Genomic DNA, 13,392 nt, shown 5'->3' with positions numbered 1-13,392 from the left:
GGGGGGGGTAACGGAATAGAGACAGTCCACAGCAAAAGGTTCACGTAAATAGAATTGTTTTTTGCAGCTTTTACAAAAAAAAACCACACCCTGAAAACTGCGTTTGGCATCCTCAGCTTCTTCTCTAGTGCTCTCCCAGTCAGTGCAGACAGAGTAAACACAGAAAAGAGCTGAAATCTCATTTTAAAGCCTTGAAGGAATATGTAGAAGGTTTAAAAAAAAAAAAAAGCTGCTGTGTTTGCTTCAGTAACAGGTAGGCTTTAATGTTTGGCGCCACCTATGAAGACGCTGGTGCCTGAAGTTTAAAGCTGACGGTAGGTTGCAGGGTGGCTGCGGCGCACTCGAGGGTTAACATCCGACCGTTCCTGCCCACTAAACGTCTAAACTTTTGTACAGAAGTAACAGCCAATGACTAAACCAATGAAACATAGGCCGTCGGTGCAGTCCTGAAGAACGGAGGTCAGCGGGAGGGACAATGCAGGTCTGGATGGAGCAGAAGGTCTTGTTCCATGTAATGTTATCCTGTTACGTAATGTACAATGTGATCCGAGCGCAGAGTTTACCTGAAGCGTCTTCCAAAGAAGCAAGATGATTCCAGATCGATGAGGATTAGTAAGTGGAAGCGTTAAATGATGGCCTCGTGTTCATCTCTGTAACGGGAGGTAAAACAAAAATACGTTAGGCTGGAGATACGGTGGCCGAGGCTCTGATTCTGGAGCCCCGCAATGGCCTACTCATGTAATGTCAGGAGCAATGAGGCTAAACACTGCGGGAATGCAAGCGGTCATCTGCTAATTAACAGCAATTCTGAAGATACGTAGGTCTGCAGAAAATAAAAAGATATTCAAAAAGATATTAGGGGTCATCTATCAAACACCTGCATTTTATGCCATCTTTGAAATCCCCTGTGCTGCTGGAGGATAGGCTTAATTTTTAGGCACAGGCAGAGTCATAAATCAGGCGTATCCCCCACCAGTCCGTGTGCCTGCTCTGAAATCTACTCCAGCCCCTGACCAGAGTAGATGTCAATTGTCATTTGCTGGGGCACATGGCCCCAAATCCAGCGCTTCCTAGTGTTGAGCGCGGCGAAAAAACAAACACTCAGGGGCGCATTTAAATTTAGGTGCAAAAGGGTTTAAAAAGTCGCAAAACTGGACTGGGTACATTTTTGTATGCCGCAAACTAGTACAGGGAGTCATAATAAATGGCCTCCATTATGTTTTTTTTTTATAACACTGCAGCTGCAAACTTTATGGCGGTTGCGATAAATGGGAGTTCATTGACCGAAGTTAATGGACACATTGCATAAATAACACGCAGAAGCCGCCCTCCCCCATATGTGTTAGGCTACTTTCACACTAGCGGCAGGATGGATCCGACAGGCTGTTCACCCTGTCGGACCTGTCCTGCCGCTATTTCGCCGTGCCGCCGGACCGCTGCTCCATCCCCATTGACTATAATGGGGACGGGGTAGGAGCTCCGGCGCAGCACAGCGAAAGGCCGCCGGACTAAAAGTACTGCATGTCTGACTTTTTAGTCCGGAGCACCGCCCCCGCCCCCATTATATGTCCCTCCAGTGAAATAACGGCAGGAGGGATCCGACAGGGTGAACAGCCTGTCGGATCCGTCCTGCCGCTAGTGTGAAAGTAGCCTTAGCCAATTTTACTGACAAAATTTATGCATGGGCATCCAGCAGTACAGAGCTGCCATTACATTCCCTGCCTTCTGCTGATCACCGTCCCAGTCAACACAGCAAAGCTGAACAGCCAACTGCAGAAAACGGAAAATATCAGCTTATTGTGTGGGCTCGACCAGCCAATTAGAAGTAAAAAATAAACAAATGGTATCTGTCAGCAGTTCTGTACCTATGACACTGGCTGACCTGGTACATGTGCGCTTGGCAGCTGAAGGCATCTGTGTTGGTCCCATGTTCACTTGTGCCTCCACTTTAATTGACAGGGCCAGGCAGTGTAAACATTAATTCACCAAGGCTTACATCACATTTCTAGACGTGTTGCATAAACTTCAGTTATAGAGAACCAGAGATGTGCAAAGAGTAGCTAGGAGGCGGTGCGGCAATGCAGGTTCAACCGCCATAACGAGACTTCCTTATGTATATATCCATGTGATGTGTACGTTTACATCTCTATAGCTGGGAGCAGGCGCCTTGGTCACCACAGTCCATCAACTCTCCATTGCCATAGAGATCAATTGCAAGGTTAGAGACTTGTAGTCATAGTTCTATAGGTTACCAAACATTTGTCAGACCCTGTAAAGAATATTTACATGCAGAGCAGCACGATACGGCGAGCCGAGCCACGGCCTCCAGGGGACACGAGGATCGTTCTGCTCTGGTCACATTCAATGGTCTACAAGCAGATCTGGGAGATCCCAAAATCCTAAGAACATGACTAAATTGCTGCCCGTGTAATATATGGACGGGATCAGTGGTGGCGTGAAACATATCTAAAAAGGCTTGTGTGATAACAGGAAGCCATGACGCTGATGTGCACAGAACCCCCAGCAAGTAACCAGAGCCGTGTGGTTGTTCTATCAGTCAATCTTTATCTTTCTTCACCCTTATCTGCATATTTGTAATGTTACTCAGAAGCTCGGATCAGATATCAGAAACGTTCCCATGAAGCTGCTTGCAACAAGCCCATATGACCCTCCCTAAAGATTACGGATGCTTGACCTGTGGAATGCGGACCGCACATCGCTGGCACTTAATAGAAAATGCCTATTCTTGTTCGCAATTGTGGACAAGAATAGGACATGTTCTACAAAAAAAAAATTCGGGATCGAAAGTGCAGACCCGGAAACGCGGGTCTGCCTTTCCAGGTCCGGGCCGCACATCGTGCGGCCTCACAGAAATGAATGGGTCCGCAATTCCATTCTGCAAAATGCGGAACGAAATAGCGGACGTGTGAATGGAGCCTTAAGGGGGCAGGCTGCAGTGGAGGTCACAGTTAAGGGGACGATCTGCTATGGAGGTCAGTGTTAAGGGGCAGATTGCTGTAGAGGCCACTGTTAAGGGGACGCAGTGTTGTGGAAATCACTGTTAAGGAGATGGGGTACTGTGGAGGTTCTCAAAGGGCCCGGCCGCTGTGGAGGTCACTGTTAAAGAGGCGAGGGACTGTGGAGGTCACCATTAAAAGGGCAGCTGCTGTGGAGGTCACTGTTAAGGGGGCAGGTTATTGGGGAAATCACTGTTAAGGAGACTGGGTACTGTGGAGGTGACTAATAAAGGGCCGGCCGCTGTGGAGGTCACAAGAGAGGAGGGGACTGTGGAGGCCACTATTAAAAGGGCAGCGCGGTACTGTGAGGTCACTTAAGGCAGCGGGGTAATGTGAGGTCAATGTTAAGGGAGCGGGGTAAAGTGGAGGTCACTATTAAGGAAGCAGTCGCTGTGGAGGTCTCTGTTAAGGGGGCTGGGAATGGTGGAGGTCAGTGTTAAGGGGCGGGTGCTGTAGAGGTCACTGTTAAGGGGGCGGCCCCTGTCAAAGGGGTGGAGTGCTATGGAACTCACTCTTAGGCCGAATGCACACGGCCGTGAACAGGAATCCAGCCCGGCATACCACGGACCGCTCTCGGCCACGGAACACGGCCGTGTGCATTTGGCCTTAAAGGAGCAGGCTGCTGTGAAGGTCAAAGTTAAGGGGGTGGGCTGCTGTGGAGGTCCCATTTTAAGGAGGTGGGGCAGTGTTAAGGGATAGGGGCTGTGGAGGTCACTGTTATGGGAAGATACTGTCGATATCTTAACACACACAAAACATTAAATGAAATAGATGAAATATACTGGAACGAAGTCGGGTCCTTCTGCTAGTAAAGATATATACTGGAAATTTATGGGTAAGTTCATACAGAGTATTCTCTATGCTGGGGAAAAAAAATAAAAAATTATGCAGAATCAGAATTTTTAGGATGTTTTTTTTGTTTTTCACTTTTTTTATGTGGTTTTTCATCCTGCCCATTTTCAATGAGAATTCTGGATGGAATCCACCTCAAGAATGGACAGGTCACTTTTTTTTTATCGTGGTGCGGTTATAAAACTACATGTAGAAAAACAAGTTGCAAAATTTAACAAGCAGATTCCCCATTAAAATCAACGGGGAAATTCTGCATAAATTTTTGGTGCAGATTTTAGGCATGGAATCCATGCCAAAATTCCTTTTTGGGAACATATCCTATATCTGCCCAAGTCATAAAAAAAAATATATATAATTCAGGTACTTGGATATTAATCACCTATCCTCAGGATAGATCAAGGTCAGATCAGTGGTTTTGGCAGCTTACCTAGGGTTGTCACGATACCAAAATTTTGACTCCATGTCAATACCATAAAAAAGTATTGCGATACTCAATAACACGTGGAAAAAAAAACCCACCAAAAGAGCCGCGTGCATTCCGCATTTTATGGAACTTCTGGACCATAATAGAACAGTCTGATCCTAATTTTTGTCGGGACAAGGTGACTGAAAAATGGCAAATTACATGTTTTTAATTTTTTTTCTGTTACGCCGTGTACCGCATAGGAGACATTTTTTAATATTTTAATAGTTTGCACTTTTTCAGGCGTGGAGATAAGTAATATGTTTATTTTTTATTGTTTATATATTTCATATGTAAAATTGGGAAAGGGAGGATTTAAACTTTTAGTATATATATATTTTTTTACTTTATTTACTAACTATTAGCCCCCAAGGCTACTTTCACACTAGCGGCAGGACTGATCCAACAGGCTGTTCACCCTGTCGGATCCATCCTGCCGCTATTTCGCCGTGCCGCCGCACCGCACCCCCATTGACTCTAATTGGGACGGGGGAGGAGCTCAGGCGCAGCCTGGCGAGAGGCCGCCGGACTAAAAAGTCAGACATGCAGTACTTTTAGCCCAGCGGCGCCGGAGCTCCGCCCCCGTCCCCATTATAGTCAATGGGGACGGAGCTGCGGTCCTGCGGCACGGCGAAATAGCCGCAGGATGGATCCGACAGGGTGAACAGCCTGTCGGATCCGTCCTGCCGCTAGTGTGAAAGTACCCTTAGGGGCTAGAACCTGGGATCTTTTCATCCCTTGTCCTATTCACCCTGAAAGAGCTCTATCAGGGTGAATAGGACTTCACACTCCCTGCTGCCCTGGGCTTTGTGCACACAGCAGCAGGGAGCCGACCATGGCAGCCAGGGCTTCAGTAGCGTTCTGGCTGCCATGGTAACCGATTGGAGCCCCAGGCTTACACTGCTGGGGCTCCGATCAGAAGCTGCCACCAACGAGGAGGAGGGGAGAGGGGAGCCTGTGGCCACTGCCACCAATAGTTATAATATTGGGGGCGGGGGGTTGCACCACCAATGATAATACTTAATACTGGGGTTTGGGGGGGTGCGGCGAACTGTGCCACCAATGAATATAGTTTATGCCTGAATACAAACCCAGGCAGCTGGTGCCGACCATATCCCATACCCTATGACTGCGAACTGCGATCCGCCGAGGCCGAGGGGTTAATTGCAGCGGATCACAGCGTGCAGTCATAGATGCTGGGTGCCAGGTATGGGATATGGCTGGCACCCGCAGCCTGCGTTTGCATTCAGGCATAAACTATATTCATTGGTGGGGCAGTGGCCACAGCCCCTATCAGTCCACTGGTAGCAGCAGCTGCGGTACAGGGGGGGGGGGGGGGGGGGACTGCCTCCTTCTCCCCTGTGCTGCTGAGGAGAACATGGCACGCACTGAGAGCAGCGCGTCACATGTCAGTTTAACTTGTGTGTGAAAGAGGCAGAGCAGCGGAGGATCTAGGCGCAAATAGCGACAAGACTACAAAGTCTTGTCGCCATTTTGTAATTCTAAGTCGCATTGGCGACCATTTTGGTCGCCATCTGGAGCCCTGGCAGCAGGGTTGGGGGGAATGCTTTAGCTGTTCATATCTCAGTATTGGTAGCAGCTGGAGATATTGTTTGTATGAGGGGTTAAAGCAACCCTCCCCCTTCAATACTCACTATAGAAAATGTACTAATGCTACGTTATAAATGTGAGATTCTTGGCAAATACATTTTGTACAAAATTATTTGTGCCTGTACCCCAACAGCGAGGCAATCTATTTAGGACAGGAACCTACACTAAATACTACCTCCGCTGGTGCCATACTGGCCTCCATTAAATTCAGGAGATGCAGGTTTCACATGCATGCCGAGCCCTTACTATATTATACCTCTTTTGGTGCCCCAATGGCCTCCATTAAATTCAGGGAATGCAGACTCCACATGTGGGCTCAGTATGCATGTGGAGTCTGCATTACCTGAATTTAATGGAGGCCAGTATGGCACCAAAGGAGGTAGTATTTAGTGTAGGTTCCTGTCCTAAAGAGATTGTCTTGCCGCAGCACAAATAATTTTGTACAAAAATGTATTTGTCAAGAATCTCACATTTAGGGTACTTTCGCACTAGAGTTTTTCTTTTGAGGTATAGAAATCCGGTAAAGGGCCTCAATACCGAAAAAAAAACGCATCAGTTTTGTCCTAATGCATTCTGAATGGAAAGCAATCCGTTCAGTATGCATCCGGATGTCTTCCGTTCCGTCACTTTTACGATATTTGACCGAACAAAATACTGCAGCATGCTGCAGTATTCTTTCCGGACAAAAACCCGGAACAATAGCGCACTTGCCGGATCAGGCATTAATTTCCATAGAGATGTATTAATGCCGGATCCAGTACTAAGTGTTCGTGAAATTGCCAGATCCGGTTTTCCCGTCTGCGCATGCGCCGGGATATAGGGGGACCGATTTTCGCATTTGCTCTTTGAAAAAATTAAAATACCGGATCCGTTATTCTGGATGAGATGGATCCGTCTAGCGCATCCGGAAAACAAGGATATCCATTTGTATACAGTTTGCCACAACGCTAGTGTGAAACAACCCTTCCAACGCAGCATTAGCACATTTTCTATAGTGAGTATGGCACCATTGTATTTACTTTATTACTTGTGTTTGCAGAGTGATCTTGCATTGTGTTTGCTTTCAGCCATGGCATGACGTGCGCACTGGGATGTTCTGACTAACCCCAATTAAAAAATGTTTCAATATATATATATATGTGTGTTACTTATGCCACACAGTGAACATTGTAAATAAATTCCACAAAATAAATGTTAAAACTGCTGTTTTTTTCCCCCAAAAATAAAATAATAAAAGTTATTTAATACAATATATGTACCCTAAAATGGCTAAAAAAAAATAATTACAACTTATCCCTCAAAAATCAAGAAAAATATTTAGCAGAAAAAAAATGTTAAAAGGTTATGACTGCTGGAACACAGAGGGGGAATTAGTTATGTTACTAAGGGGGTTAAAAAATGCACATACGTCCCCAGGAGTTGTGCGCCAATAATATTTACTTTAGACAAATTCAAAAATCTACAAAAAGTGGTCACATTCTCGGGAGTTTTTTTTTCTAATTTTAATGCGACTATTAGGGCTCATTCAGACGGCTGTATGCGGATCCTTTTTTTGCGGATAGTTCAGCATGTCCGCAAAAAAAAAAAAAAAAACGGATTGCATTCCGTTTTTTTGCTGATCCATAGACTTCAATAGGACCATGTCCTGATTTTCACTGACAAGTATAGGACAGGTTTCATTTTTTTGCTGAGCCATGCAATGGAAGAAAAGGGCCCCATAGAAGTGAATGGGACAGCATCTAATCCGCAAAAAAACTGATCTGCATTTTTGCGGACAGCGCATGGCCGTCTGAATGAGCCCTTAGGAGGGTAAACTCCATAGGTGTTATACAGGAAACTATTTAGGGCGACGTGTGGTGCAACATTTCATGTAATGTATCTCTATGGTGTCAACGCCACATGCTACAATGCATTGCGACAGTGGCAAAAAAATCCAGACATGCTGAATTTTGTGCTGCAAGTCGTGCGCGACGTTCACTCCTCTGACTTCAGTACAAGTCACATGTGACTTAGTTGTCACAGCCAAAAGACCGCTCTAAAATAGTCGCACCTTAGGTCTCCCCTTGGCTCAAAAAATTGCACGTGCGATTCCAGGCTCTGTTGTACGGATGGGTTTGGATGCCATCAAGACTTTCCGTCAGGCCCTACAGTTCCATAGTTTAAAGCAGCATGTTGTCCTTAATGACTTGGGCGACATCTGCTGGTGGAGCAGCATACTGCTCGTACCCAAGTGAATTTGCAGGTATGTCTACCAGTGCAATAGCATATAGGATATGTCCACACCTCTAGGAAACGCTGGGGATTTTTTGTGCATTTTCCAGCAGCAGCAGCAAAGTGGATGACTTTACAACAAAAAAACGCATCCAAAAGCGGTGTAAAAATCTGTGCAAAATTTAAGTCTGCAGCACGTCAATTACGGAATTCTGCTAAGGGTGAAATCAGGGACAAATGCATAGAAAAAAACAGCATAAAAAAAATCCACATGTAGCAGTTTATGCCACAAACAGTTTAGAGGGGCTCTAATGGTTCTCTTTACTACACACCCTGTTTTTGCACCCAGGTGTGAGGAGGGAGCAGATGCCATACAGGTCAGAATACGCCAAAGTATCTTCACGGCAGACAGAGAATCGCCAGTGTCTACGCGGTGATTAACCAGTCACCAATATGATGCTGCAGAACTACAGTGCATTCAGAAAGTCTTCAGACCCTTCACTTTTTTCACATTTTATGTTGCGGCCGTGGGCTAAAATATAGGAATTTCAAGTTTTTCCCATAATTCGGTGTTCAACCCATAATGGCAAAGTGAAAACAGAATTTTAGAAATTATTTGCAAAGGAATAACTAAAATTTCACAAGGACATAAGTATTCAGACCCTTTTCTGTGACACTTGAAATTTAGCTCTGGGGCCTCCCATATCTCTTGATCATCTTTGAGATGTTTCTACAACTCCCTTGGAGTCCACCTGTGGTAAATTCAGGTGATTGGACATGATTTGGAAAGACACAGCCATGTGTCTATAAGGTCTCACATCTGACGAAGCATACCAGAGCAAAAACCAAGCCATGAGGAGGAAAGAGCTGCCTGTAGAGCTCAGAGACAGGGTTGTGTGGAGGCAGTGACCTGGAGAAGGGGACAAAAGAATCTCTGCTTCACTGAAACTTCCCAGGAGTACAGTGGCCTCCACAATTCTTAAATGGAAGAAGTTTGTAACAACCAGGACTCTTCCTAGAGCTGTCCGCCCCACCAAACTAAGTCATTGGGTCACACTGGCTGAGCTCCGAAGATCCTGTGTGCAGATACTTTCAGGTGGCCAACCATCACTGCAGCACTCCACCCGACTGTAAGAAACGAGATTCTCTGGTCTCAAACGTCATGTTTGGAGAAAACTCGGCACTGCTCATCACCTGCCCAATACCATCCCTACAGTGAAGACTGGTGGTGGCAGCATCATGCTGTGGGGACAGGGAGACCGATCAGAGCTGAGGGAAAGCCGAATGGAGCAAAGTACAGAGACGTTCTTTATGAAAACCTGATCCAAAGTGCTATGGGGCGAAGCCACAAGACAAAGGCCCTAATCACACAGCCAAAACAAAACAGTGGTTTAGGGACAACTCTGTGAATGTCCTTGAGTAGCCCAGTCAGAGCCCTGACTTGAACCCAATAGAACATCTCTAGAGACCTGAAAATGTCTGTCCACCATGGTGCTCATCCATCCTGACAGAGCATGAGAGGATCTGCAGAGAAGAATGGCAGAAAATCCCCAAATCCAGGTGTGTAAACCTTGTGGCTTCATCCCAAAGAAGCCTGGAGGCTGTAATCACTTCCAAAGGTGCTTCATCTAAGCGTACTTTCACACTAGCATTGCTGGATTCCGGCAGGCAGTTTAGTCGCCGGAACTGCCTGCCGGATCCAGCAATCTGTATGCAAACTGATACCATTTGTAGATGGATCAAGATGCGGATCCGTCTCACAAATGTATTGCAATACTGGATCCGTCTCTCTGGTTGTCATCCGGAAAAACGGATCCGGTATTTATCTTTGTCACATTTTTAAAAGGTCTGCGCATGCGCAGACCGCAAAACAGGATCCGTTTTTCCGGGACACTTAGGGCCGGATCCGGCATTAATGCACTTCAATGTAAAATAATACCGGATCCGGCATGTGTTCCGGAATTTTGGATGGAGAAAATACCGCAACATGCTGCAGTATTTTCTCCGTCCAAGAACCATACAGTGACTGAACTGAAGACATCCTGAACGGATTGCTCTCCATTCAGAATGCATTAGGATAAAACTGATCAGTTTTTTCCCCAGTATTGAGGATGGAACTCAATACCGGAAAAGAAAAACGCCAGTGAGAATGTACCCTAAGTCCTGAGCAAAAGGGCTGAATACTGACGTCAATGCAAGATTTTAGCTTTTAATTTTTAATGAAGTAGCAGAGATTTGGAGCATTCTGTTTGCAATCTCATTAAAGCATAGAGTGTAGCATGATGGGAGAAAAACTGGAATTCTTTTCTTTATTCTAGCAGAAGGCCGGAACATAACAAAATGTGAAAAAGGTGAATGGGTCTGAAGACTTTCTGAAGGCACCATATGTGCATGTGACAGCTGACACCTAACTTTAATAACACATTCTATACTGAGGTCCCTATTAACCCCCCCCAAACAGCTATCATGGCACCTCAAAATTTTTAGAACCTCAGTTGAGCGAGCTACCAATCAAATGGACTTAGACGAGCATCTTCATAACCCAATTCCCGGTGCCAGATGTCCAACCAATCAATTGGCCCCGCCGCACTAAGCTCAACCGGGAGGCAATGAACTGCCGGAGGCAGACCTCGCTTCTCTCGGCCATGCACAGTCCCTGCGACAGTCCAGACACAAGCCTCTACTACTCCAGCCGCTCAATCTAAGTGTCAGGACTACGGCCTTTCCCTCTGTGCAGGCCACAGCCACGTCTGCTCAGGCAGCAGTAAGAAATCAGTGAGCAGGCTCGTCTTTTCCGCCGCCTGCCTTCATGTGGTTGTAGACCATATCTGCTCCAGCCTCACATCCGTTTACAGAAAAAGTATGCCGTTCTGTATAGAAAGAAACTCACTGAAAAAAGTGGCCTAAACGGGTGGAAATGATCCAAACCCAGACACCGTAGCGTGTCTATAACCGGCGGAGCAATTCCTCTGCATGCGGTCCGCAGATAACGGCAATCCCCAGCAAAGAAATGCGTACAATGGAGGATGCCGGGGCGGACCGCATGCACCATAAAGGACATCTTACACAAAATGATACATTGTGCAGATAAAAAAATATACTCACAAATCGCTGCAAAAAATGCACCAAAATGATACGCACCTGGCGGCTTCTGTGTCACATGGTCTGTTGTGGGTGCGGCTTCCGTGTCACATGGTCTGTTGTGGGTGCGGCTTCTGTGTCACATGGTCTGTTGTGGGTGCGGCTCACAGTGCGTTGGTGATACCACTATGGAGGCCTGTGAGAGCCTGGCTGTGAGTTGGTTCAGACCCTGTTCACACACCACGGGCAGGTTAGTGGTAGGACCCCATGCGTGCTGAGACACCGTGACGTGGTGCACGAGGGGCTCCGATATGTTCCTGACTGGAAGATATTGGCAAAGTTCTCAGCTTTTAACATCGGCCTGAGGAATTAGCTAGTATTGTCAGTTGCCTATCATTTTGGTGCATTTTTTGCAGTGATTTCTATATAGAAAGAACCCCAATGAACGTTTCCTTCCCCAAAAAACAGAAGCCAGCGTTAAATGGTTTATCCAAGATAAGTCTGCTTTATTCTTCCACAGTAACAGCGCCACTCTCGTCCGTGACCGAGACCAAACTGCAATACCAGGAATAAAGCAGTCTCTCTAACCCCATACAGTCCTTTTAATATCTTAAAGAGGACCTCTCACCTCTCCTGACATGTCTACTTGCATCCACCATGTAACAACAACTCTGGAGCTTCTCTTCTTATAACTGTGTTGTGCCATTCCTCTATTAGCTATGAATGAATTACTAGCAGTTTACTCTGAGGGTCCGGGGGGGGGGGGGGTTGCCCCTGCACAGTCACTGATTGGATAGTAGTAGACTGTGCAGGGACTCGGCGGGATCCATCTTGATTGAAGTATTTTCACGGCCGGGCCGCGCGCTGGACTGAACGCGCACGCAGAGGCCGCGCATGCGCCCTGGTGACTTCTTCCTGGCAATTATACTATACTGGCCAGGAAGAAATTACCATAGCGCATGCGCGGCCTCTGCGTGCGCTTTCGGGACTACGCACGGCCGGCCGGGAGAAGAAGTAGTCTGCGCAAGCGCGGCCACCGCGATTCCTGAGAAGAGCGGTGGCTGTAACCAGGGGAGATGGAAGACAACAGTCAGGTAAGTATATGTTTATTTTCTTCTAAGGGATGGGAATTCATTAAATCTATTTAGAAAAATGATCACTGTTAAATCATTAACAGATTTAACAGTGATCATTAAGATGAGAATACCCCTTTAACCTGCAGCGCTAAGCAAAAATTACTCTAGGCGCGTGCAGTATTATTTCTCTACTTACATGGTGCGGTAGCGGACGCCTCTTTTGGAATTATAAAATCTGCACCCGAAATAGACCGCTGCCAAGAGGCCGACTGTCAGCACGATACCTCCTATGAAGCTGCCCAGATCAAATCCAGAAGTCTTCTGTAAAGTGGAGGACATAGAACCTGGAGAAATACAATAAAGAATTTGAATAATTAAAGAAAACTAGGCGCCAGTGACCTGAGGCACTTACTCCGGGGGTCCAGAGCAGGTCCGAATCGCCATCCACATCAGAGCGCACATCTGAGGCTGAATACCGCCAGCTGTGTGAATACGTGGGGATTTAAGATGAGCCCATTATAACTACGTGCAATGACTGTTTCACCTGTCCAGGAGCCATAAGCCTATAGAGTTTGGAAGGATAAGTGGAGGTCCAACTACTGGACCCCACCGACCGGACCGTGGTTTACCTGCAGGAACGGTCTTTCTTTATGACTTGACAATTATGAGTTTTCTTGCATTGCTTATTATGCTCTCGGTTTCTGTATGTTGTGAGCACGTTCACCATCATGTGTGTTGGAGATTTTAGGCTCCATTCACCCGTCCGCAACGTGTTTTGCGGATCCACGGAGCCGCAAAACACGGAAAGCGGCAATGTGCGTTCCGCATTTTGCGGACCGCACATTGCCGATACTAATAAAATATGCCTGTTCTTGTCCGCAATTGTGGACAAGAATAGGACATGTTCTAATTTTTTCGGCAACAGAATTGCGGACCCGGATATGCGGGTCCGCAATTCCGTGTCCGGGCAGCACATCGTGCTGCCCCATAGCAATGAATGGGTCTGCAATTCCGTTCCGCAAAATACTGAATGAAATTGCGGACGTGTGAATGGTCCCTTAAAGATGTTGTCCAAATTAGG

At 46.5% G+C, this 13,392-nt stretch overlaps 1 protein-coding gene across 1 annotated transcript in view; it reads right to left on the bottom strand.

Annotated features, from left to right (window-relative positions):
• Positions 1 to 605: 605 nt before the first annotated feature.
• The window catches only part of TMEM123 (transmembrane protein 123), a 39,284-nt gene continuing 26,497 nt past the window's right edge, over positions 606 to 13,392 (bottom strand). Inside the window, exons 4-5 of the mRNA XM_040426290.1 lie at positions 12,508 to 12,655; positions 606 to 650 (exon numbers count right to left, since the gene is read on the bottom strand). Of these exons, the coding sequence (XP_040282224.1) occupies positions 626 to 650; positions 12,508 to 12,655 (173 nt within the window). The 3' untranslated portion in view covers positions 606 to 625. The remainder of the gene's footprint in view (positions 651 to 12,507; positions 12,656 to 13,392) is intronic.

The sequence above is a fragment of the Bufo bufo genome, chromosome 3 (assembly GCF_905171765.1).
Source record: "Bufo bufo chromosome 3, aBufBuf1.1, whole genome shotgun sequence".
NCBI classification, from domain to species: domain Eukaryota; kingdom Metazoa; phylum Chordata; class Amphibia; order Anura; family Bufonidae; genus Bufo; species Bufo bufo.
This window is presented reverse-complemented; position numbering and strand designations above follow the sequence as displayed.